At 40.1% G+C, this 25,813-nt stretch overlaps 1 protein-coding gene across 2 annotated transcripts in view; it reads right to left on the bottom strand.

The window, feature by feature from the left end:
- IARS1 (isoleucyl-tRNA synthetase 1) overlaps positions 1-25,813 on the bottom strand; it is a 112,413-nt gene that overhangs the window by 4,856 nt on the left and 81,744 nt on the right. For both annotated transcript variants that reach the window (XM_055710372.1, XM_005444421.4), the window contains exons 25-34: positions 23,247-23,349; positions 22,935-23,018; positions 15,375-15,549; positions 14,502-14,605; positions 14,129-14,224; positions 11,877-12,053; positions 8,086-8,197; positions 7,265-7,390; positions 1,451-1,594; positions 339-491 (exon numbers count right to left, since the gene is read on the bottom strand). In XM_055710372.1, the coding sequence (XP_055566347.1) occupies positions 339-491; positions 1,451-1,594; positions 7,265-7,390; positions 8,086-8,197; positions 11,877-12,053; positions 14,129-14,224; positions 14,502-14,605; positions 15,375-15,549; positions 22,935-23,018; positions 23,247-23,349 (1,274 nt within the window). The remainder of the gene's footprint in view (positions 1-338; positions 492-1,450; positions 1,595-7,264; positions 7,391-8,085; positions 8,198-11,876; positions 12,054-14,128; positions 14,225-14,501; positions 14,606-15,374; positions 15,550-22,934; positions 23,019-23,246; positions 23,350-25,813) is intronic.

Here is a 25,813-nt window from a genome sequence, read left to right as displayed (position 1 = left end):
ACTCACTTCCAGGAGGAGATTCACTCTCTGCTTAGTCACAGCAGCACGTCACCACCATTTGCATCGCTGACTGACTTTTCTATTTCAAAAGGAAGAAACTTTTACAGAACTTGTGTTGGCCATTTCCTGAAAGGAATGCATTAGAGCTTGAACTTCTAAATCAATGTGTGTGCTTAAAGGATCTTCTTGAATAAATATTGAATTACTGGGCAAAATTAGAAACCAATGTGTAAACAGCGTGCATTTAGTAATTAAACTAGAGCTCAGGCTACATTAGCTGCCCCTCAACAAGAACTTCCAAGTAACCTTGGACAAGCAAACCAAAAGTTTGTGCTTACCCTGAGTTTGTGCTTCATCCAGGAACAATTTTAGCCTCCTGCTTCTGAGCCCAAAGACTTTTGCTGTTTCATGTAGAAGGCCTTGGTACGTTAATCCGTTCTGACCAACAGGGTTTTCCATTAGAAGAGTTCCCACTGTTCCTTTCTGACATTCTGAACAAGAAAAATAGTTGAATCACTACTCATGAGGCATGGCATTATTTCACATATCTTGTTAAACTGAAATTTGGGATTTCTTCTTCCATTTCATCTCTATTTCTTCATACTGAAGAAACCAATACCAACCTAGAGATTCACTAAAGTTAATGAATTATAGAATCAGAAGTATAAGTGATTATTAACGGCTGGGAAAACAACAAGAAAACTTTGCAGAATTCTTTACCTGGGTCAACAGGATAACCTAGAGACTGGGAAACATGAAATGTTTCAACAGGACACACGAACCACTAAGAATTACAGCGGCTCACAAAGCAGCCTCTGATGATCAAATTCCCAGTTAAAAACACATTTTTGGCCCAGGTAGGTTCCCGGTAGTGTCAGTAAGATTCCACATGGACAGTCCGGGAAGGACTCACAGCAGGGCAGAGACTAAGAGCAAGTCGCTAACAACGCAGTGTTCCCATGGGACATTTCAGAGTACGAATTATAAGATTAGCAGCTGTGAAAATTACATACAGGTATCTATACTCCAGACCAGGTTAATAATACAATTCATTTGGCTGTTAAATAGCACTAAGAAACGTTTCACAGGCTGCTTACAATGTCTTGGTAAAAAGCTGGATCCTGATTCATTTTTGGTCAGTTTTAGACTCAGCCTTTTAAAATTAGCTGCACAGGTCAGCTGATGGTCAGAAGTGGGAAAACAATGCTACAGGCTCATGTTTAAATGCTGTCCTTTATCTCAAACTGGCTCATTTTTCTTTTATGAAAAGAGGGAGAAGAGCTAAATATAAACATTGTGTTTATTAGAAAGCAAATACTAGGAAAATAAAAACCAAAATCACCATCTACCAATTGAAGCACACATACTTATTCATCGGTAAGTGATGGTGTCCAAAGCTTCTATCACAAAAAGCTCAGCCTGTAAACGAGGAGATCAGCATCCTACATACCTTGTGGTTTTGCATTCATTAGCTGCAAGTTGATATACTGACAGAGCAGAGCATCAGCAGAGCTGATCAGAGGAGGTGCTGACCCTGTTGTCACATGTAGAGTCTTTCCGCTGAGACTCAGCAAGTCAGTTTTGTTTATCAGTTCTGAAACACAAAACGAGACCAGTCAGGCCATTACAGGGAAGTTGAGGCCCAGTTCTCCCTCGATTAGCTGACAACAAGTCTTTCTAACTACTCATTCCACTGTGGTCACGATTCCTTCCTCAAGAAAGAGCATTTCTCCATTCTGAAAAACAGAATTTGTGCAGAAATATTTTCTTAACAGAGTACTCTGCCTGCCATGGAAATTCCCCCCTACACAACACTTCTTATGCATATAAATACACAACTAGTTTAATAATGCAATAAACACAGTTGAACAACTTAAAACAAGCAAGAAGTTATTCAATTAAGCCAACAATTTCTATCTCATTAAATTAAGACCTATGTTCTTTGCCTGTACCCGGGCTCCCCTAGCTGAAGCAGCACTGCATACGTGTTACTATGCAACAGCAGGATACTTCCCTCATTAAACTCCAGATGACAATAAACGTAAAATCAGTGGCTGGTTAGCTCATGAATAATGCCCTCTGCATTAGTGTTTGTGTTTAATGTCAACAGCAGCTGGTGATTCAGCAGATGCCTCCAGCTATACATATTTAGAAAATGGTGGAAGATCAGACCCAAAATAGGACCCAGGTCTCAAAGGATTTTAGAAGTAACACCAGCATCCTGAAAGCACTTGGATGAGATGCTAATGAGGTTTCTGTAATGCAAATGAAACATGTAGGGCTGCGCTCTGCACTACCCACAGGAGCCTATCACACAGGTAAAATAAAAAAGGCTGCCGATAGCCACAACACTGAAGATACAGAGAAATAACATCACACTCTGCTACAAAGCTTTCGCAGCTACAAAAGAATTCCAAAGACAAAATCAAGGAAGAATGAATACATTTAATTTCTTGTTAGAACTGTGCAATGCCTATAAACACACAACAGGCACATCTGTCATCTCTTTCCAACATGTTTTCATACTGTATCAGCCCTGTTCATGTGTCATGGAACCTAAGCTTTACGAAGATTATTTTCCATCAGTTCATCTGCATGAATTTCAAGGGGCAGAAGTGGCACTCCTTTTCCCAGGGTTGTTTATAAACTTAAAAATTAAAACCAAACCAAAACCAACCAAACAAAAAACACCCCACAAAGCCCAACCCAAACCAAAATCCCCAGCCCCAGAAAACCCCAAAACAAGACAAAACTTCTAAAAAGGTGAAAAGTAATCACAGGTTACAAGCTCTCAAAATTTTGCCAGCCACCACAGAACATCAAAGCATAATGCGCAGGAACCCTTCCCATGCTTACAAACCAGATTCTGGAAAAAAAAACCCACCCCAAACCAAAACAAACACCCAAAACTGAGGCGGGACACCCATCCCTTCTGGTCTACCCTGAGTATCACAGCTGCTGGGCAGAAATACGTAGGAGGTTGGTTGGTCCCTCATTTAATGTGCATATTAATTCACAAGACCTATCGCTCATTAACAAATTTCCAGTACTCAGAAGGAACAAGAAGCATAAGTATCTCCAAATATTTGTTGTTAGGACAGTTCATACCGAGTTAAGATTTGAAAGGTTTAGTTCAAATACAAAACTCAAACTCAATTGCGTAGGTAACAACTGGGGTGTGAGCACTCAGGAACCCTTCATGCTTACAGCCCAGACTCTGGGGGAAGAAAAAAAAAAAAACCAAACCACCACACCCCAAAGCAAAACCAACAACCAAAACTGAAGTGGGATAAAAAAAAAAAAATTAAGAGTGCCACTTCTGCCCCTTGAAATGGGGAAGGCTTATCAGACTGCCCTAAGGAAAGATGAAGACCTCAGACTGCATCCCAGACTCAAAAATGCTATCTTTTTTACATATATGTGTGTGTGTATATATATTTATCTTTTTATATACACATTTAGTAATTGAACTAGATCTCAGGACATACATACACACACATATATAAAAAGCTTTAAAGGAAAAGGCAAAACCACACTGCTGCTTCTAAAATTCAGTTTTCAAGAATGAAGATTTTACTATGACAGTGGCCACCCCCCAGCCACCCAGGCGCTGCTCTAGCACACCTGAGGTGCAAGGCACCTGCTCAAGCACAGCAGGGGGCTTCTGGTTTGGTTTTACTTACAGGAAAGCAGGAAAACAAATTAACAAGTGGAGAGGAATTAACAAGATTTAGTCATGGAAAGGGCGTCAGCTGGAGGTGCTGCTTTAGGGTCACACTAGGGAACACCGCCTGCCACTTACATCCAGTTCCCGGGTCACGGGCGGGGAGAGCGACAGCGGGCGGGTGCTTCCCTGAGCGAGTGACACCCGGCGCAGGCACCGCCGGGCCTGACGGCGCCCAGCTGCCGGATCTGCGCAGATCTACGCAGGGCACGAGCTACAGCAGCGGCAATTCGTACGTTTAACAGACCTAGCGTTCTGCATTACAGGACTGCTGACATTCTCACAAGGAACAGCTCATGTACAGTGCTGTCAGTGGAGTCAGTTCATATAACCCTCTAATAAGAGCAAGAAAAAGAAAGCAATGGATAATTTTTTCATATATAACAATACCCTTGAAAACAAGCAACTATTACAAGTGCTCATCAATATTAAAATCACTTTTAAAGTCAGATTTCCCTGCAGCTGAGATTTAAGCGGTAATGTTTTCCTAAGGTGCCTTACAGCCTCGTGACGTTTTAAAAATTAAAGATTAAAAAAAAAAAATACCTGTTTCTACTCTTGTTCAGAAAACAGTGCTAAGCATAGAATTTTCAAAAATTAGCCATCTGGAAGATTATGACATTTGTAAGGGGCTTTTTGCCTCAACCTTGCCTTGAATCCTCTTCAAGCCCTACATTATTTACACTTCATTTATTCCCATAAGGATAAACGAATTTTTTTCCAATAGGTCTTTTTCAATATGGGCTACTTCCACAAAAGCCAAGTGCAAGCCAAAAAGCATTCCTAATAAGTTTAGAAAGTTTTCAGCTTTTCAGTAATCTAGAGCAAAAGCAAAATCATAGACACCCGTTTCTACCATCTGACTTGAGCTCAGCCTCTTTCCTTTAAATTTTGGGTTTTTTGGTTTTTTTGTTTAATGTAAAAACAGTCAAATTCTATGCCCTGTTTCTGAAGGTCAGTCCAAATCCCAGAGCCTTGCTCAGTGTTTGTGCAGTTACTCAAAATACATCGATACACTGTTGGGGAGGAAATGTTTATCCCATTACTTCAGTGTTGCACTGAGAAACGGCAACATGACATGTTTCAGCCTGCCTTAATACAAGGACTGCCTGACTTTGTGCCATTACACAACCCTAAGTAAATCTTCATTACAATTTGAAAACAAGATAATAAATTACTGCAAGTAAAGTGGACAGCCCTAAAAACCACAGGAAGGAAAATAAGGAGCCAGAAATATGGTTTTACTGGGTCACAATGTAATTAACGCACATGGGAACTATTCAGCAACGTTTTGTCCGGAGTGCATGAGCCTTCTTTGCAATTCCTCTCAGAGCGGCCGACACTGATCCCTGCCTCACCTACAGAGACCCTGGAGTCACCTAAAGTTACCCACGCGAAGGTTGGGCAGGTAAAGCAAAGGGATTGTATCCAAACTAAACGTCAGGAATTTCAGTGCTATTCTCCAGCATCTTTAAGAGCTATTTTCTTTGTCCATGCCTTCAACCCTGACTCCTCAGGGAGCCGTATCTTCTGCTGATCAATACTTTCTCGAGATCTCTGCGGAAGTGCAACAAAAGTGAATTCAATAATTCCATTTTCCAAGGGAACTTCCATGCTTTTAACAGGCAGGCAGGGAAAAAAACCCACTCTGCTCAGACCACCGACAGAGACTAAAAGTTTAAAACCAGCACACCAAGACGGTAAGTCCCAAAATGACACCTACACAGCCAGTGTGACACGGAAAGGAGAGAAACAAAGCCACCTTCGTTACCACAGCAGAAAAGAACCTTTGAGGAAGAGGGAAAACAGATTTCTTTACCACTTCCTTTAGTAATTCAGCATTAATAGATCTATGCTGCATCCTTTTGTCCTGTTAGTGGCAGAAGACAAACCAATTAAGCAGTCAAACTGCTTATAATCTTAATGAGATGAGAGTTTCCCAACTTTCCCAGCCTTCTGCAGATCATCTCTTAGTATCTATGATGGTAATTAATTGTACCAGTACATACCCACCTCTGCAGGCACACACCACACTGCTATGAAGTATACCACTAGTATTTGGAAAATTATTTCAAGGAAAACTCTTTCCTCCTTTAAAATGTAACTGAAACCCGAGGAAGATACTAAGGGATCCAAAACTTCCTAGAAATCACCTATAACTGAAAGCAAAGAATAATCGTTTTACATGACAGAACTATTCAGTTCAGTTGAGCACAACTTGGAGAGAGGTTTTATCACCGTAAGGTAATGGATTACACCAGATACGACCCCCCCCCCCCCCCCAAACACTTTTCTAGAAATACTTTTAGGAAAAGACAAATAAGAAAACTAAAGACAGAGATGGTAACACTGACATTACAGACAAGACTATTCCCCTGCTGATGTCACAGGCACGCACTGGTGATCCCTACAGTTCTGCGGGCACCCAAACACAGCCTTTCACAGCAGCCAACCCAAGGACCTCCCCTGCAGGGGTTCCTGCTGTAATATCTCTACAAAAACACACTAGCAAAAGTTTCTGTAGCTCTCCAGTTACCATTTTTGCAGTATTTTTTCATGTCTTTGTCACTCATTTTAGACTTACGATGAATGGAACGGAAACAGACAAAGTTTGAATGTCAGGATGTGCCTGTAAATAACACTAAGGACACAGAGTTCACTATCACTGTTGAAACATCTCTGAAGTCACACACGGCGTGACCACTGTTAAGTGCTCTACTTGCTGTACTCAGTCACTAAAGAAGCATTAAGTTATTAGTGTAATCTTGTTCTCAGTGTGCTGATTTTTAAGTTGTAACTTTTTCTGATGTACTGAAATACTACATGTAATGTAACAAAAACCCCAGCATCTTCATCTCAGGAGAAAGAGTGCCAGTTTGCTGGCAGGGTCTCACAGCCCCTAACTGCAACATCTTTCACAATGTTTTTTCTGTTTCAGCTCTGTTAACTTAGTAACGAAGCAGACTATGATACAGCCTGTAAGTCTATGTATAATCCCTAGAAGACATATTACATTCTCATGCCTTAACAGAGGCGAAGTTCAAGCTGCAAAAATGTTAGATAGATTTTTCTAAAAAGAAGAAATGCAGAGATCCTCAAGTTTCTCTAAGGTGAAAAAGCAACTTTTTTTTCTTCTACAGATAGCAGTTTGCATTCAGCTTAAGTTCTCACCCTGCCTACTGAGGCATTAGGGGGAAAAAAAGCACGCAAAAGCTGATGGCAGCTCGCCACCAATATACAGCATAACCTGGATCCGATGGAAACACTTTCTGAAATAAATCAGATTTTGTCCTTATGAGAACTGCAATGGAAATAAGATAACAGAACCGATAAGCATCATTTAGCAGCAGCTTTTGGAAACATTCTGATGTGACTATAAACACAGCCTCATAAGCTAAGCACTATAAGAGTATTTCCTTACACATTTTCTTGTCAATTTTGTTTACATACAGAAAAATTATGCAGTAAATAATTATACAGTAAAGAGCTCCTAGCTGCTGCTAGAAAGACTTTCACTTTTTCTCGTCATACTCCATTTACCTGTCTTTCCATTAAAAACTGTCAGTTTTGAATTTTTCAGACCAAAAATGCAGGAGACAGCATCTACAAATCCAACGAAGTTCAAGGTATTATCTCCTTTGGGATTCTCCAGCAGCAACACACCATCTAAAACCAAAATTAAGAAATTAAAATGCAGTTTGGAAGCAATATCCAAGCTTCAAGGATCTTCCAATGATTTTTTCTAATTCCTTCCAGCGAGTTCCTAAACTAATTTAAAGCTGACAGCACTGCACTTCCAGACATTTTAGTAAGAAAGAGGAAAAAACCCAAGGAAATGGACTCAAGGGTACTTCAGTTTTAGAGTATGAAAGTTATACTTGTTTTTATTAACAAAGCAAATTTTTGTGTCACTGAACTATAATCCAGTACTATATTGGTTAAAACCTGAAGGACTGTGTGCCCTCTGAGATGTTCACCAGCTACACAGTTACGTTCGTTATTATTCAGAAAGCAGCTTTGTAAGTGTTAAACGAGGCACGCGTACTTCGACACAAACTGTGAAATTTCCACAGAGTGCATTTAGTTTTCTCTCCTTTTAATACGTAACTCAACCTTGCAATACCTTTAACATCACCACCGCGCTCAGCTTTCCATTATCCAAGACACAGTCGCCGCTGACGTCATGGACAACACGTGGTTCCGCTTTCAATAAACTTATGTTCAAGAATTATTTAAAGCTACTATTGGAAGGTAGTTTGCAGTATCTTTCAAACGAATTTATGACACCAACATTCATCACATCATTTTCCGAACAGTCTTGTGACACCATCAGTGACACATCAAACCTGGTACATTCCTACCTTGCTCTGTCCCATTAACACAAACTTTGAGGTTGACGTAGGCACAGGCTGGACCAATGCACTGACACAAACCACCTCTGACGAGTGTAATTTCCAGCTCTGATCCCTTCAGCTGAAGAAAGAGGAATATTATGATTATGTGAATATTGTTTTATTAAAGAAAGACAACAAAATATTTTCCTTAAACATTAAGATCTTTAACATAAATAACATTAAGTCATTAAAACACGACTAACAATAAAATAGCAACTTTGCCACTTCTTCCTTCAGAGACAGAGCGCTTCAAATAGGAATTCGTCTTCAATATATGTTAAAGATATAGCAGTAGTTAACACGTCGGAAAAACAGAGTGGAATAAACAGCCTGATTTTCACAAGTGATGAGCAGTGATGACAGTCTCCCAAAATATAATCCACAAGCGAATATACTTGAGAGGAACACTCTCCCAGAGGTAATTCAGAGCATCTGAAGGCAGGACCCTGCTCTCAGTCGCTGTCTGGAGAAGCCTTCACCTGTGCCCAGAGGCCACAGAGAACAACGAGGGGCAGCACTTGTCTCGATACCAAGTCAGCCTTTGTGAACATCCATCTCCCCATTAGCTATTAGCCAGTCAATTAAAACTTGAAGTGCTCCATAAGAAATGGAACACGTACCCTCCTGTGCAAATGGGGGACAGGGTGAAGAGACTTGAGAACCTGTTGCTAGTCAGAGCCACACCTACTTTGTAAAGGCCTTAAACCACAGCTTTTAAGATTATGCTTTTTCCAAGCACTAGCTTTTTCCTGAACTAAGCACAGGCTGGAATTATTCATGCACCTACACCACTTTTCATGAGAATCACACTTCTAAAAGATCTCTTCATTACATGTTTTAATTAAACAAATACAATCCAGAAATCTCTTATATGAACAACTGGTACTAAGCAGCCACTTCAGCCAGTATTTTTGTAAGTTTAGAGGCCGCCAGTCAGGGTCACAGCCCAACGGATAACCAGACAGCCTGCGAAGCCATTTGTACTGAGCTCCTAGCAAAAAGTAGGGAAAGACACTTCAGGAGCAGCAAATCTCATTTTGTGTTTATCCATTCTACCAGCAACTAAAAATTCATTTTGCAGGTAGCTGCTTTTCTGTCCCAGTATTTTCTGAGCAACTGCTGGGTTTTTGTTGTCTCCCAGAGCAAGTCTTTGGGAGAGAAGTTCATAATAAGGCCTCGTACCAAAAATTGATCCAGGATAAGTCCATAGAAATAAAGATCCTGAACATAATCAAAGTAGCTGCAGAGAAGACAGACTGCATCTGTCATATATTCAACACCATGCAGACTTCTCCTTTTAATAAATCCCGGAAATTTGGAGCAATGATCCTGTTGCAGTTGACTTAACACACTCACACGTGGGATTACACACTTCATTCTCTTAACTTGCATCTGCTTTTATATCTGAATGTGTAACAGTTGCTAAAGTATTTTCCACATCAATGCTGCTTACCAGCCCCCACCAACAGAAGACAGTGTATGCACAGTTCACTTGGAATTCACATCTTCAGAGCATCTGTGCTTGAAACTGCCAGCACAAAACGCAATACGGTTCTGCCCAAAGACAACCAGCCACAGCCATGTCCGAGGCAGCAAGCTACACGTCCACTGCACACAGCTGCAGCTATCCCCGGCTCCACACAACGGGCCGAGCTTCTACACTGAAAGGATTTCGAAAGGAGGGCTTTTTCATTTCAGATATTCTTATTCATTGCTCTTAACATGACAAGCTGGTTGCAGCAGAACACAGAGTACAGTCGAACACCTGCCCTGAGCAATCAAGCCCTGCAGTCCCAGGAACTGAGTCGTCCGAGGAAGCCTTGAGAATTGCACTAAATTCTCAGCCACCTCTTTCTCCCTGCGACCTCTATTTTAAAATGTGACTGGCAATTCAGAGGCACATCGAGTCTGCAAACACAGCAACCGCCCCATGGGCGGAAGGCAACCCACACATGGACTCCGCAGGGAGGTACTTTGTAGCGACGGAGACTCCTTAAAGTAAAATTATAACAAACAACTCGGCATTTACTTACAAAATATTTCTTTGCCTCCGTTTACCATACATAAGCTGTATAGCTTCAGTACACAGAACTTGCAATAACTAACGGTTTTGTTTGAAACGACCTCCACGCCGCAGATCCCAAGCGGCCAGGCAGGCGCTCGGCTGTGTGCCCGTGACAAGGCGACTGCACTTCTATAACCTCAGTCATCAGCTGCAACAGCCACACAGCACTGCCTGTCATACCTGCTGTGTTTTCTGTTAATTTTTTTTTAGGTTTTCCCAGTCTGAAATCTGTCATTTGTGCAAATGCACAGCCTGACCCACAAACCCCCTACCCCTGGTTTACACACAAGCTCATCATTTCCGACACTCAGCGGATGTCTGGGTTTTGCCAACATCCAGACGGCAGCTATCAATTATATCTGCAATAACCAGAGGGCAAAATTTCATCTTTAGGTAGACAGCATTATTTAAAACTAATCCAATAGACTAATCTTTCAGCTTTCCACAATGTTATTCTTCACTAGAATCTGCTAAATTAAGATTTAGAAAACAGAAAAATAATAGTGGGAGGGAACCTTACTTGTACAGGTAGGAAAGCTTTCATGGAAAGACACAGCGACCAACATTAAAGCTCATGTATCAGGCAGTTTCAGAGGTAGGCAACCAGACAAGTGTTTCCCAGCATTATGCAATTTTTTCTCCAGCTACTTTTGCATTCTAATTCAGATTTGATGTTGACTCAACATCAAACTGTCCATCGGCAGTATCCAATCTAGTAAGTACTTAGAAGAAATAGCGAAGTACTTTCACAGATTTCTCAACCACAATATTTCTTCACTCTTATGTAGTGTTTTTCCCTGTTTGCCACTAAATTAAACTCATAGTTTTGAAAAAGGCCAAACAGAGCTTCATTTTAAATCTGTACAACTTTAGAAGTGTAATAAGTATAAAATATTTTCTTTACACATATTGTTATTAAGATGAATAAAATACACGCTATCTGTTCAGCTATACTCAAGCGCCCAACCCATTCTCTAAATCAAATTTTAAGTTCAGGATATATCCTAAAGTTCCTGTCTTTCTGGTTTAGCATAACCTTTAGACTGAAGAATACTTCCTCTGCGATTCTGCTAGGAACGCCTTCTGTATATAGCAAGTCTGAATAAAACCATGGCAAAGGATATCTCAAAGCATGTCAGAATAAACAAACAAAGAAAACAAAACAAATAGTTCAAAGCTGCTGCTGAAAGAATAAGCAATCTGCAAAACTGCATTGTTACAAAAGACTGAACTTAGCAACAAGGGGGAGAAAACACAAGCATCCTCAAACATTAATAACTGAAGTTGGTCTTAAGCCAAAAGGCAAAATTTAGCCTCGAAGGAGAACATTTCTAATACAAAAGCATATCAATTTAAAGAAATCAGAGGAACAGTATTTTTGCTGTCTGAACAATCCACTAATCCAAGTGCAAATAACTATGTGTATTAAGCTTACACAAACTACCACCTAGATACTTATTTTGGTACCCAAGCAGCTTCATTTTCAGAAATACTACACATACAGAACCCAACTATTTTATTTATTTTTAAACCAAAAAACACTAATATGGAAATTTATAAATATAAAACACTCAATGTCCACTACATCCCACAAATAAATATTGACATACAATTTTTCTGTAATCTGAGCACTTTGTTCAGTTAAAAGCTGGTAACAAGATGAACTACGCAGTCAGTGCGTTTTCCTTCTTACTTGAGTTGTCTCCTGGATGAGAACTTCTTTTGAGGTAGGCACCGGGTAAGGCTTCAGGGCAGCCTTTATTGTTGCAAAAATGAAATCCGTGTGTTCCTTAATAACAGTATCCAGGTAGTCACCTTCTGGGTGTGATCTGTAGTACACTGTAATCTCATCTGTAGGAACCAGATTTCGCTGTAGGATTCACCAAATATACTATTAGTGACAGCAAGGTGACTTTTACATATACCAACTAAAAAAAAAAAAGGAATACTTGTTAAGTTAAAGGGAAAAAAAAACCCAACAACTACCTTCGAAAGATATTTACCAGACATTTTCCACAAAAAGTTTAGAATAAAACAATTCTTTTGTCAGAAGGGCAAGAAAGAGGCTGGGAACATGGTGAGTTTTTCCTCAAGAGATAATGACCAAACAGTGTACCTTACTCAAAACGTCTCACTTCCACCTTCATTTGCCAACTCACCCCCACAGTGAGCTGAAAGCCTACCAAATACCAAATGTAGTGAAAAGTTTTTCTTGATGCACAAGAATTTTACTAGCATTTACGCATCCTGTTACTCTGAAATTAAGCAATTGTTTAATAAAGAGCTGAGGGTTTAATCGGTGACCTTTTAACACACAAGAGTCTCCAAGACATTTTGTACGGTTTTGGAAGGTGGTGATCAGGCTTTGAAGTTTTTACACTAGTTATGTCACACCTAGCACACCAACTTGTACTTTGGGAAAAAAGCAAATAATTTGCGTTGTACGCTTATTAAAGCTGAATTACAAAATTCTGCTTCAGTGAGAAAATGGCTTCAAGGAAAGAAATAGCAGCCCCAGCAGCAGCACAACTTTGTTTCTAAAGCTGACTAAAAGTAATGACTGCCCTACTGCCAGTAGTAGTTACTGTGGATCCAAATATGTGGGTTGTTATGTGCACAGTTTTGTAACAGGAGTGGGCATGAAAGACTGACAGAATAAATGCCCATTAGCATCATGTTAATTATTAGGGAAGATTAAGTATTTTGATATTCATTTAAGTCAGAATAATTTATGGCCTTATGTAATTACAGAAGTAAATTTAAACCATCCAACAACTTGCGAGAGTGTTTTCTTTTCATGGCCACGTTCCTTCCTGTTTTTATTTTTTTATTTTATACAGAAATAAAGCTACGTGGGTTTATATATATATATATATACACAAAAAAATATATAAAACCCTATTCTGGTACAAATTTGTCATTTTTCAGTCTTATACTGAAGATTCATGAAGTCTTAACTGTACAGATACCTTTTCCTAAAAACACATCCCATGACAATTTTCTCTACACACCATTTAGAGCTCTTGCAAGATTTCTTCAGGCATAAGTCCGAAAAAGATACAAATTCTAGCACACTGCCACCAAGTTAGTCAAGTAGAAAAACCATACGTGTATCTTGGAACAACACACTCCACGTTTGCAATGTGTATGTGTGTGAGGGGATTGTTTTCTGGGTTTGTTGTTGTTCGGGGTTTTTTTCAAACTTCCAGGTTCTGAAACCTTTAGAATTCTTTGTACCAAGTTAAATATTACTTTATGTCCTCTCCAGATTAAAGGCTTTTTAGACTGTGACCATACTTTCGCAGCACAAAAGGGAGATAGTGATCCAGCTCTTTCTGGGTTAGCATTGTAGAGAGAAGGAAGTTATATTGGTTCAAAGTGCTTTAACATCAAGGTCAGGCAGCATCATTTCTATGTATGAGCAGAAAAATTTAGAGTGGAATCCTTGAGGTACAGGTATACAAATTTGTGCCTGAAATGCCACCTGCAATTTGCCAAGACACCAGTTTGTTCCTTTTCGCAGTCCTGGGCTCGGATGTGGGGGCTCTCACGGCCCGGCTGATGTAACACACCCGAGCAGAGGTGGAACAGAACATAATTCTTGGCCGGAGGCAGCACGGGCCTGAGCACCACTCAGCAGGGACTGAACCCCTGCTGGGTGGCTGAAGGCAGAAAACAAGAAGGGCTCAGCAAAATCTAATTAGTTAATTCACTGTGGATGATATATAGCACGCTCACTGTTCAACTCCAGCTACTTAACAATATGGGAATTCAAAACAAAAATAATGATTTGTAATCATTTATGTCCAAACAGAAAGCTATATATAAGGAGAAAATGATACAGGACTTCATGTTTAATTAAAAAGGTCAGTTTCTACTGCACATTGCCCAAAAATTGCTTAAAAGTTAATTGAAATGTCTTGTTCCAAACCACTGCTTCCTAACCTTTTTGCGAAGTTTCTGGATGCGATTAATCACTTCCCGGGCAACTCCTTCATCCACCATGGACTGGTCTGGGGTGACATCTAGCAGGACCAAAACCTGAGGCAATGCACAGAAGACAGCCGAGTAGGTGACACACACTGGAAACAAGCTAGCAGTAACCCAGTCAGAAGTGCAGGTGCATTGTTATAGAGCTCCTCACTTACAAAATATCACGTTTAATATTTCCAAAATTCAGAAGATCAGCTCCTGGCATTTGTTGAACTACCTGAACACACACACAAACACACCCCCCAGCTTTCACCTCACCATTTTCATATTACTTCTAGAGGAACCCTTCCATTCATCAAGAACAAAGAAGTAACCAATAAAATACCTGAGCATCAGAATGTGCCTCGAACTGGGCAGATCCTCCTACAACCTGATACATGAGGCGAAGATCTTCCCCATGGAGTTCATGGCCTTCTACAACAATGGTGCCTGCAGAATCACCAGATGAAGGGCATCTCTTAGAACCACAGTAAAAAAATTTTCTATTCAAAAAGCTTTAACAGGTATCAGGCTTCAAAGACATAAAATGCGGTTTATTTGCAATACAGTTAACCAGCATTTAAGTAAGAAACACTGAACTATCGTCCCACATTCCGATTTTTCATACAAGAGCTTCTACAGGCAGAACTCACTCAAATGCAGCTGCTGCAACAACTGTGCGTACCATTCCAATGACAAGAAACAGAACTTCAAAAATAATCCAGAGACTCGACTAAATCAAAATTTACATTTAAGCAGTTAGCTGAACAGGTACAGCTGGAAAATTCACATCCACTTGTAAATCTGCAACTGAAGCAATGCTTTTAGAATAACAATCATTGCACATTACTCGGCTCAAATCTGATTCAGTCCTACAAAACAGGTCACTGCTTCACCTCAGCCCTCCAGAGGAGAACAGCGTAAGATTAGTATACATGGCCACTGCTAATCTGCAGTCAACAGAATAATAAAACCCCAACTTTCCTCCTATTCTCATTAACATAATATTTAATAGGGAACAGGGATAACAACGGGGAAGTAGGCCTTAAGTTCTCCTAAGCCCACAGAAGGATACTTTTGCATCTGTTCCTGCAAATGCTTCATTAATAGACACAAATTAAAAGCAATTGGCTTTTTTTTTTTTCTGATGAGCCAAAGGATTTTTGCCGGTTTTTTTGGTCAACATTGCCATCGTTAAGTGGCTTGTGCCACCACGCACCCGTCTCCTGGAACTCCTCCAGCTGCTCACTCCTCAGCTCTTTGATCGCAGCCATGACAGGCTTGAATGCCCCTTTCAGACGCTTCCCAAGCACCATGTGGTCTGGTTCTGCTCTCAGCCGGACTCCGTACTTATCTTTATTAGTAGATAGTGTCACTTGACGTACGTTAAGTTCCTACATAAATACACCAAGAGGAAAAAAAAGCAGCTAAAGAATAGCTGTGGAAAGGGCACAAAACCAGGGGCCACAGTACAAGGGGGAAGTCATAAATCTCAAGCTGCAAATTTTTTATGTCGCTGTCTCTTATGAACCAAGTAATTTGCCAACACTGCAAGAGCAAATAAAGCCAAGCAAACTGAAACCATCCTTCAGCAGAAGACCCTACCCTCCTCCTTCAGCCTTTAGGTAGACATTTGTGCTATTAATAGACACCAGTCAGCTCAACTCAAATCAAATCCCTATTCAACGGCCTTTTTTATTTTACCGTTACAACTGCCTGAAGAGATAAAACTATTACCTTTGTGTGCAATGGCATTAGAAAATGGCCTGACAAAATTCAGGAAGAAAAATTTTGCTGAAATAGTCTTTTCAGTATGCATTTAACCATAAAACTGTAACTGACGATTTTATGGTTTAGGCTTTACAAATGCTACTGCCTCATTTTGTCTCTTTCCTTATCTGTTTCTTCTAGGTACTGACTGTACAGAAGACCCCTTGGCTCAGACGAAGCTCTGTCTGTGCTCTGCAGCACAAGATCAGTGCGCTGGAGTAGCCAAAAAACCTTATAAAACATGCATGAAGTTCAGGAGGGGCCTGAGATCAAGGATGTTGCTTTGCCTTGGGCATGCCCACGTTTTACAAGTAATGCACGCTGGTTTTGTCCCCGTATGTGAAGGGCAACAGAGTGGTGCTGTGGAAAGTTTTACAGAACAAGAGATTAAAGGACAGTGCTAGAACTCCTTGGGAAGAATGCTGAAGAGGGATACAATTGATTGAGATTTGAAAAATTATGAAAGAGGTGGGTAAGGAACATACAACTGTTATTTGCCAAGTCCCCAAACAACCCCTTGAGTAAGGGACCAGGCAGCGGAAACAGCAGGAGACTGATTTAAGAGAGATCGACACACAGGTAGTTAACCCTTCGAACTTGATGCCACAAGAGGAGGTAAGCAGAAGCGTACCTCCAGCTTCAAAAAGGAATTAAGCTCGTAGCAGTAGGCACATGAGCAGAGGTTAAAGGGAACAGGCAGGCCCGTGCCCTCGAGCATCTTTAATCCAATAGCTGCAGATGGCGAATACAACAGCAATCTACTGCGAGAAGCGGCCTGGCGCTCCTGCTTTCTCTGCATGGACCGTGCCACTGCAGGAGACAGCACCACGTGCTAGGTCAGCCACAGGCCTAAATCACTAAGTCATTTCTTACATTCTCAATTACAAATGTTTTCCTTATCACATAAGCACATTAAAAACCACCATTAAACCCCCCCCAAAGCTTACTGCATACCCTGATGACCGTACAATGACAATACACAGCAAACCTCTCCGCTCTACACTTGATTGTGTCCAATGAACAAATGGCATTACAAATGTTATTAATGACAAGAAAAAATGTCTTGGTATACCTACTGTAAATAAAAGCACTGTAGCCTAGCGCTATTTTGTGTCTTCAAGAGAGCTGGGTTTTTCCCTGCTTTGTAAAGCCAAGAAAGAAACACAAAGCGGGACTTGAGACCTAAACTTGCCGTTTCGCAGAGTCTCCCTCTCTATTCTTCATGTAACGTACCAGGGACGGTCCTTGGAAAGCTCTAATTGCCAACAGGCAACTCTTCTACAGGTACAAAGCTGCATGTATCTGGAGCACATGTCACTAATTCGGCAGGTTTTGTCCATCAGGCTGCCCAACACTTCAAGCATTTTGCATTTAAATCTCCACTAGAAAGCTGTTAAGAGTTCACATCAACATGATCCAGAATCACCAAATGCATTTGGCAAGCAAGTTGCTCCGAGTCGTTTAGGAAGCAGAAGTAAATGGTAGCGTCAGCATGACAGGACTAGCAAGTAGCCAAACATTTAGATTGAGAAATAATGCCTACATACAGCCTCTGAGCCACAGTAATTCCCTAGGAAGTCCTAGTGACACGAGTAGCCAAGAATACAACTGCATCTCATTTTATTTAATACATCTTTTAGGAAATTTAATGAAAATCATGTACTTTAGAAATTTGGTTTTAATGGGGTGCTGCTGGAAATGAGCCCACACGTAGTAAATGACAACCTCATGGGTAAAGAAGAAATAATAACCCAAAAAACAGCACAAACTGAAAGATGACTTTGGGCCCGATTAGATAAATTACATAAAAGCCAGCTCCATCTGGACAAGTTTTCTATACTAATCAGATTAGGAAACCATTCTTCTGTATACATTATCAGTTAAAAAAACCACAATGACTCTTCAAAAAACAAGTCTGTATCTTAGGCCTGCTTATATCTGCCTCGAGGTAGTGGTCTGACCTGAAATAGTTCTGAATTTTACCTCCCCAATAGATCGAAATCAGCTCCTTCACACACCTTTCCAGTCTCTCACACACAAACTAAGGCAAACCAGTCCTTCCCGTCCCCAGCTGGAAGACCCGTACATCCAGATATTCCCACCTACAGGGCCTGTCGCTGGTGCCATGTGCCAGACACGACCAGACAGACCGCCAGCGCCGTTGTGCCCGACTCTCAGAACAGAGAAAGAGAAATGCCAGTGCTGCGCTTCAGTGGGGATGGGCTCTGAGAACATCCTAACACGGAAAATAAATATTGATTACGTAATAGTGTAGGAAAAAAAAACAGCGATGGACCACACGCTGCCACAGGTCACCTGTCAGTTAATTCAGCCCATTCCCGGCTCAGTCTGCCATGTCACGCAAACACCGTCCGTGCCATGGAACGCCGGCAGACCTCGGACGTGATGAAGAAGTCAAGTTTTCTCTGGTTTATTACAGCCATACTTAGGGGTGGGGGTTGAAGGGTAGATGCAAATAAGATCCTGGTTGTGCACAGAGTAAAATTTACTCTGATAGAACTTTTCACTGGGAGTAGGTAGGAAGAGAAGTTCTGAACTGGGCTTGTAAAAGGCCTCAAATACTAATGAATAAAATGCAAATGCGTTCAGTTGCTAAAAGTCTTCTGGATTTATTTCATTTTGTGAGCTAGGCTATTTTTGCATAACAACTCTATACTCTGGACAGTTCTAACATCAGAATCCATTTATTAAAATGATTTGCTATGTTCTGATGAGGAGAGAGTAAGACCACAGATCAAGGACGACAGCTACTTCTGAAAAAGCGATGAATTAAGTTTTCCAAGTATTGCCAAGCGTATTTTTCAAACTTTAGCCAGCAACTGCATGAAATTAAATGGTGTCTTTTTTCTTACAACTTACCTCTGGCACCTGCAAATTTACTAGAAACACACTTCTGGCAGCAACTAAAGGTTCTAAAGCTCTGAAGATGTAGGAAGTTGAACAAAGCTGCAAACACAGCCCAAGTGATACTACCCAGTCTGCCTGTATCCACTGACCTCTTCAGCTCCGAACCACCCCAGTAAACAACTAGATTGATTGCTATGTAATACACTGAAACACATAGTAAGCTTCAGCATCAGCTTGTTGAATTTTAAGATACATAATAAAAATATGACAACAGACAATATTTTCTATTTGTGCTTCCATAAAAATAGTTGAGTTTGCTGTGACTCATCTCCCTGTAAGACACACCTTAATTTTGTCTGCAGTAGCAAATGAATAGAAATTATAACATACCTATGCACAATCTGATTGTGTAATAATTTATCAAATTTTTAGGTTCCTTTATTACCTTTTGCTGATGTAGAAGCTGACAGCAAATTTTGTCAACTATCTTTTTGGAAATAATTTAATCTCCCTTAAAATTGGATTATGTAAAGTCCACAAATCCAGTTTTCAGATCAAGAAAGTGTGATAAGACATTAACCTAAATTTCACAGCATTCGGCTATTGAAAAGATCCAGGTATTGAAACGATTAACAGTAATAGCAATCCTGAATTGAAGCATCGTAACTGGCAAATCTAAGAGAAATAACCAATTAGTTAACATGACTGAAAAGCCTTACAATCCGACTTACAAATCAACTAAGATTTTTTAAAGTTCTCTTAGTGCTCAATTCTTAGGAATCTGAAGTCCCACAGTAACTAAAAGCAAGAAGCATACAACACTGATGTACAAGTCCCATGCACTGGGCCATGACCATGCTTCAGCTGCCCCCAGCAAAAGTTTTAGAAGCCTTCCTCAGATGTATATTTAGGACTGGGAAAAAGGATGGAGTAACATATAATTAAATAAGGGAGGTCCTCCACCGCTTCGGTCACCTCTCGAATTCTGTGACTGACATGGCTGTTCTCACCAGCACAAGTGAGGTGGGTTGATCCTGCTCAGGCAGATGCAGGTTTTTGTTCCCTTTGTCAAGGCAAAGCAGCTGTGTTGACAACGACAACTTGAATTAATAAAGTTCCGATACATTTTAAGCACGTGACTAGATCTTCTGTTACAGAACCCTCTGAAGACACCTTATCAAATGGAAGAAAGAATCCTTACCCTACCAAGGACAGGCAAAGGGAAAAAAAATCCTTTGATAGTGAACTGCCAGCGGTTACTATAATAGAAAAAGAACTTCAGTCTCCCTTATCTGTAAAGACCTGTTTCACTGGCTTTAGAAAAAGCAAGAGACTACAAACACTTAAGGAAAAAAAAAATCTATTAAACTGAAAGCATCGTAACATCATGCTTCATGTAATACCAGCATGTGTTAAATAAAGCCATTGGAAATGACTCTGTCACGAACATACATAAACTGATGTAGGAAATGACAGATTCTGACAAATGAAAGATGATGGGAAGGTCAAAGGTCAATTATTAGTAGAAATACATTTTATTTAATAATCCAGAGACCATTAAAGAGAAACACAACCTAAAGACACATCCCTAAACCCACCAGTCCTTTATTATATTAGCACTTTAGAAGTGCAGAGGTCCTAAGGTGATACAGCATGGAAAGCATTTCCTGAAGACAGAAATAGGGCAGCAAGTTCCTCTGCAGTGTCAGAGCCGAAGCTTCAGTGCCGGGGGTGGAGCTGAAGGAAAGGAGCCACCCTGAACTGTGGAGCATCCCTACACTTCCCACCTGATCACTCTACTTGAACACGTAGCAGCTGCACGCTAATGACAGTAGCTGGGAAGTATGGTGGGGGTAGACCAGGCAGAATTAAGTTGCAGCACTAATCTGTTCTTAGCATATATGCTACAAGCACCTAAAATACAGGAAGGGAGCAGACTTCAAAGGAAAATGAAAAGTATGTTCTATGGCTCACCTTTCCAGATGTGGAATTATCAGGGGAGGGAAGGAAAGGAAGTCTTTCATAAACGGTTCAGATGTACAACTGCATTGCTGTTCAATTGTGTTTTTTTCTTCTAGTTTTTGCTCATTTAAAGAGAGATTGTTTCAAACAGGAAGATTTGAGAGGGCAAGACATGAGATAGCTAAGCTTGCACTGCACAGGCAATCAGAAATTGTATTAACACTTGTACATGAAATCTCTTGTAACAGTTAAGCTGCTGATATTTTGAGGGACTGTTAGTTTTTGTACTGCATGGTACTTAACTTCCCTAACAAGGGCCTTGCATTGAGGCTAGCATCCCTTCCTCAAACATTTTTATCAGGAGGTCTTGAAGGGCAAAGCCCATCTGAACAATTACCTCAGTGGTTTTGTTTTGCAAGATCACTCCTTCAGTTCTCATCCGAGAGAAAAGCTGGCATGTATTCTGCCCCACTGCATTAAGAGCCACACACAAATGCAATGAGATTGCATAAGGGAAAGACTGAACTGACAAATAATACACCGAAATTATTGTCACAAAGTAATCCCCAATTTATATTCAAGTCTAATGCATGCATTCTGCCCAACATCAACATCAAATCAGCTCCTTTAGGAGTCTGCTTTCTTAGCAAAAAGCTGCTGTTCAAAATGCAATTCTTTCCTCCCCAGAACACACACAGTTACAAAGACGCAGTCTTGGCTTATCTCCCCCAGGAACAGAATGAAACATCTGGGTGAAGAGTGATCATCTCTATCGATGAGTGACTACTGCAGGAAGAAAATCAGACTGCTCAGAAAGAACAGCATTGCTTAACCAGTCTGCCCCCTTCCCTCGCTGCCTTCCAGAGCGGTTCTGAAAGGCCTCCAATCCTACAACGGGGATGATATTACTCTTAACTCCCCATTCAGAGAAGCAATTATAAAGCCCCTAGGCTCTAACGCTGAGAAGTTACACACAGTATAGCTCATATCAAATGCACGATCATGACAGATCTACTGTTCGAGAACCACTGGTTTGCAAGATATTTTGAAGGCCCCAACCCCTAGAAAAAAGTCCAAAGACATACTGGTGTAGAGGCTTCCCCCCCCTGCTTTTCTTCTTGGATAAAAAGACTGCAGCTCATTGGAATTCAGCACTGTAGCTAAAATACTCTTCCTTCTCACTATTTCCTCTGATTTCTCTCGTGCATCATAGATGTGAAAGAAGATGCACATGAAGTCTATTTGTAATAAAATTTAATAGAACATAAAGACTAAAAAAAGCCTGCCCTACTAACAGATTTTTAAGCAATCAAGCTTTTTTTTAAGCTTTGTGCTTTCACGACAACTTCTGAAATGCAGTATGGAAGTTTAGAAGTTATTTATACGTTTGTACTATAAACAAAAATAAAGTTTATTTGCAAACAAACTCCTTTTTCATTTCACTTCTTAAAATACTATGGATTTTTACATGACTGACTAAAAGCAGAAAGTGCAGCCCGTTTCAGGATGTTAAGCTCAAAAAACCAAGAAGAGTTACTTTTCTTTTGAATGACAGAGTCTTTATCCAAATATCTGTAAGTAGGGCAGGCTGCATTTCTCTAATGGACATACACTAAAGGAGTAATGCAGTGGGATATGGGAGCAGATGAGTGTAAGAAATTGTACAGCCTAACATCTCGGTTATTTGACATTTTATTTCCTAAACACCACCCTACAAAAATCTTGACTGATCCCCTATTCTCCCTCACATGGAACTCCTTCTCTCCATCAACCCTTCTACTTACTGTCAAACTGATTTTTATGTCCTTTAACTGAAGGAGATCACAAATTTTGCAATCCATCTCTGACAACATGTAGCTGACTACAGTCTTATTTTAATTTAGAAAACGTTTTTTTCTTTTCACTGATCAATAGAAATGTTGATTTTTCTTGGCCTCTTAGCCCTTTGTGATCAGTTTGAGTAATTCAAATTTCTCAAGACTACAGCTAAGGATCATCACCCATTTACCTTCATATCTGTACACAGTACTCACTGATACCTGCTTTCATTACAATTTTCTTTTAAATTAATTTTACCTAGTGAGTTATTAATATCATCAACAGGGAAGGTTACGGTTTTGTTTATTTAGGTAACTGACACACACAATCCATTTAAGCATCATGTTCATGATGTTCTTACCTCAAGTACGTATTTCTCTAAAGATCTGACATTTTCCAGAGCCTCTGGATCCTGATGGATAACAACTACTTCTTTCAAAGGATACTGGGGAGAAGAAGAAAGGAAAAACAAAAAAAAAAAAAGACAGAAACTTTTGTTCTTCCAACTGAAAATAAAGAACTTCAACAATAAATTACTTCAAATGATAAATAATAATTTCTGAACTCTGTATGTTATTCCAAAACAATTATTAAGTCTTCCAAGGCTTATCCCAGAGTTACAAAGCTATTGCACATTCCCAAGGTATTGTTAAGAGACGTTAAGAGTTCTAACCTTGACCGGAATGGTTTTTCTGTCTCTGATTACTCGTCCAAGCTCAATAACAGACTGCAAACAAGAAACGGCATTTTCAATTTTTTTGTCGATGAGATCCTCCCTAGATTAAAAAGGAAATATTACATTGCTTCGTTTTCAGTGTACCTGAGTCGAATGAAAGCATTTTACCCTCTTCTCAGAAATTTCCTGCAAAGACTTAGTTATGCCCTGTTTGGGGCAGTTTGAAAAATTAACGAACAGTTTCATTCTTCTCTCTTCATAGAGAAGATGATGAGAAAATAACTTGCTTAAAAAAAAAAAAACACCACCAGAGCTATTTTTAAATCTTCTTTTGTTAGCACCTCTCAAAAGATGGAGATGATAAGAGTCATACTACATATTCTATTAATATCCAATAAAAAGATTTACATTAATAGTATCATAAGATGATGCAAAAGGGTATTATAAATAGGATACTTATAATGACAATGAAATACCTATAATGCAACCAACCCACTGGATCTCAATTTATAATCTTTTTCAGAAATTCTAAACATTGTAGCTTGATGCTTTAGACAGTCTTGTCATCTTTCCTGGCTTCATCATTTTTCCCAACTTCATCATTTTAACACCTTCCATTTTGAGGCAAGGCAAGGCTTGGGGTTTGGGTATTTTTTGCCTTTTGGGGGGAGTTGGGCTGTTTGGGGTTGGTGGTGGGTTGTTTTTTTTTTTTTTGAGTAAGCTGACATTCAGATCTTGTTTCAAATGTACTAGCAGCCAACAGTTCCAAGAATGTGGTTTTCTTGATTACTTGAGTTGCTGCATCAATTGAGCAGCTCCTTTAAAACCACACAAGTGTCATATCAATACCAGAGCCACTGGTTCAAAGGACAGTTGTGAATAAAATTAATGAAGGTGATGAAGGTGCCTGCTGTAATATAAGTAGTGAAAGTCCTGGGATGAAAACCATGCATAAAAAATGGATCATCCACAAAAAGAGAACAGGTAGAGCAAAACCTACAACTGAAATATCCCCATCTTCTGCATCAGGGCTTTGATTAAGATGTTACTATCTATTTTGAAGCTTTTGTTCTTCCAAAAGCCAGTTTTTCAAGATGCTCTTCCACAAACCAGGGAAGTGTGTAAATTGTGAGACGGGAGATGTTGCTCCCAGAAAGATTCATGTAGTACAGCGTGGCAGTATGTCAGTATTACTTGCCATTACGTAACCATGTTGTGGAGCCACAAAATGAGAACAGCTTTCAAAGACTGCATGCACATCCACAAAATTCCATGCAACCAATCTGTTCAGACATTAAGCGACCAAGTAATACCTCAGTGGGGTTTGTAACACAGGTTTTGAGTCAAGTTCAACTGTGAAACTGGCCAAGTCCCTTAGCTTTAGCTGTGCATACCAACAATATTGTTAAAGTAGTATTTTCTGTAACTGCATCAAAAAAAAGTCTCATTATTAACTCACAATATTATCCTTATGCAGTCATCGGGAAACTAAGAAAAATGCAGTGATGTGCTTAGCAACTCAGGGTGAAACTCTAAGATTTCAACAATTTAGCTCTGAAAACATGCCTTTTTATCTGACAAAGGGAACAACTGAAACATAGGGGATCCAGTAAATTACACGAACTACTAACAGACAAAAATCCAAAGAAAGTACAAGACAAAAAGGAAAGGTGTGCAAGCCGCTCAAATACAACCTATGTTCACATGACGCAGCAGCAAGTCAGTTAGCACTACCAGGAATAAAAAAGTGACGAAGCCACTTTTAAATACTCAGGCTAAGCCCATGCCTTAACCGAGTTCATGCAAATAGTTGCCTATCCTTCCATTACTCCATTCTACAGGAGCTCAAAACCACCTCTGATAGCTCACTGATGAGGTTTGCGTTCTTTGATTACATATTCTTTATAGCACTTTCCCAGGAAACAGAAAATCAGCACTATCATTATGTCAATCTCAAACTCCCTGTTGCAGTAACTGTCACTATTACAGCTATCAGAAAGAACATACAACTTCCTCAAAGGATAGAGTATCCAGAAAAGAAACACCATTACTAAAAGTTTAAAGTTTTAAATGAACATGTAAAGTATCAAGGGCAGCTCCCTTGTCCTTGAGGGGTTTGCAACTGAGCTGCAATGCGCAAGGGAAGCGTGCTGCTCCTGCGTTCTTTAACTGACAGCAGGCTGCCACGCAGGCACTAACTTAATCCACTAACGGAGCACCAAGGCACCAATGAGCAACCAATTACTGTAATACTAGTGTCTCCCTAGTCCAGATAAAAAAAACAACCAAACACCCAAAAAAGCAAACACACACCCACCCCAAAACCCAACCCAACCCAAAACAGCTGCAGCTGTCGAGTTGTACCTGTGCTGAGTTGATACTATAGATAACCTTGGGCATGCGTCCAGTACAACCATCGTGGAGCCAAACCCTTTTGAGACACACTGGCACTTACAAAAAAACCTCACCCATCAGCATCCAAAGAAATGATCTGTCTGGAAAACTCTCTCTCACACGATGTATCTATCCTCTTACAAGGAAGTGGAAATCTCTGGACAATGGTC

This window comes from Falco cherrug, chromosome 4 (genome assembly GCF_023634085.1).
Source record: "Falco cherrug isolate bFalChe1 chromosome 4, bFalChe1.pri, whole genome shotgun sequence".
In the NCBI taxonomy this organism is placed as follows: domain Eukaryota; kingdom Metazoa; phylum Chordata; class Aves; order Falconiformes; family Falconidae; genus Falco; species Falco cherrug.
The sequence above is the reverse complement of the archived record's forward strand: the minus strand, read 5'-3'. Positions and strand labels throughout refer to the sequence as shown.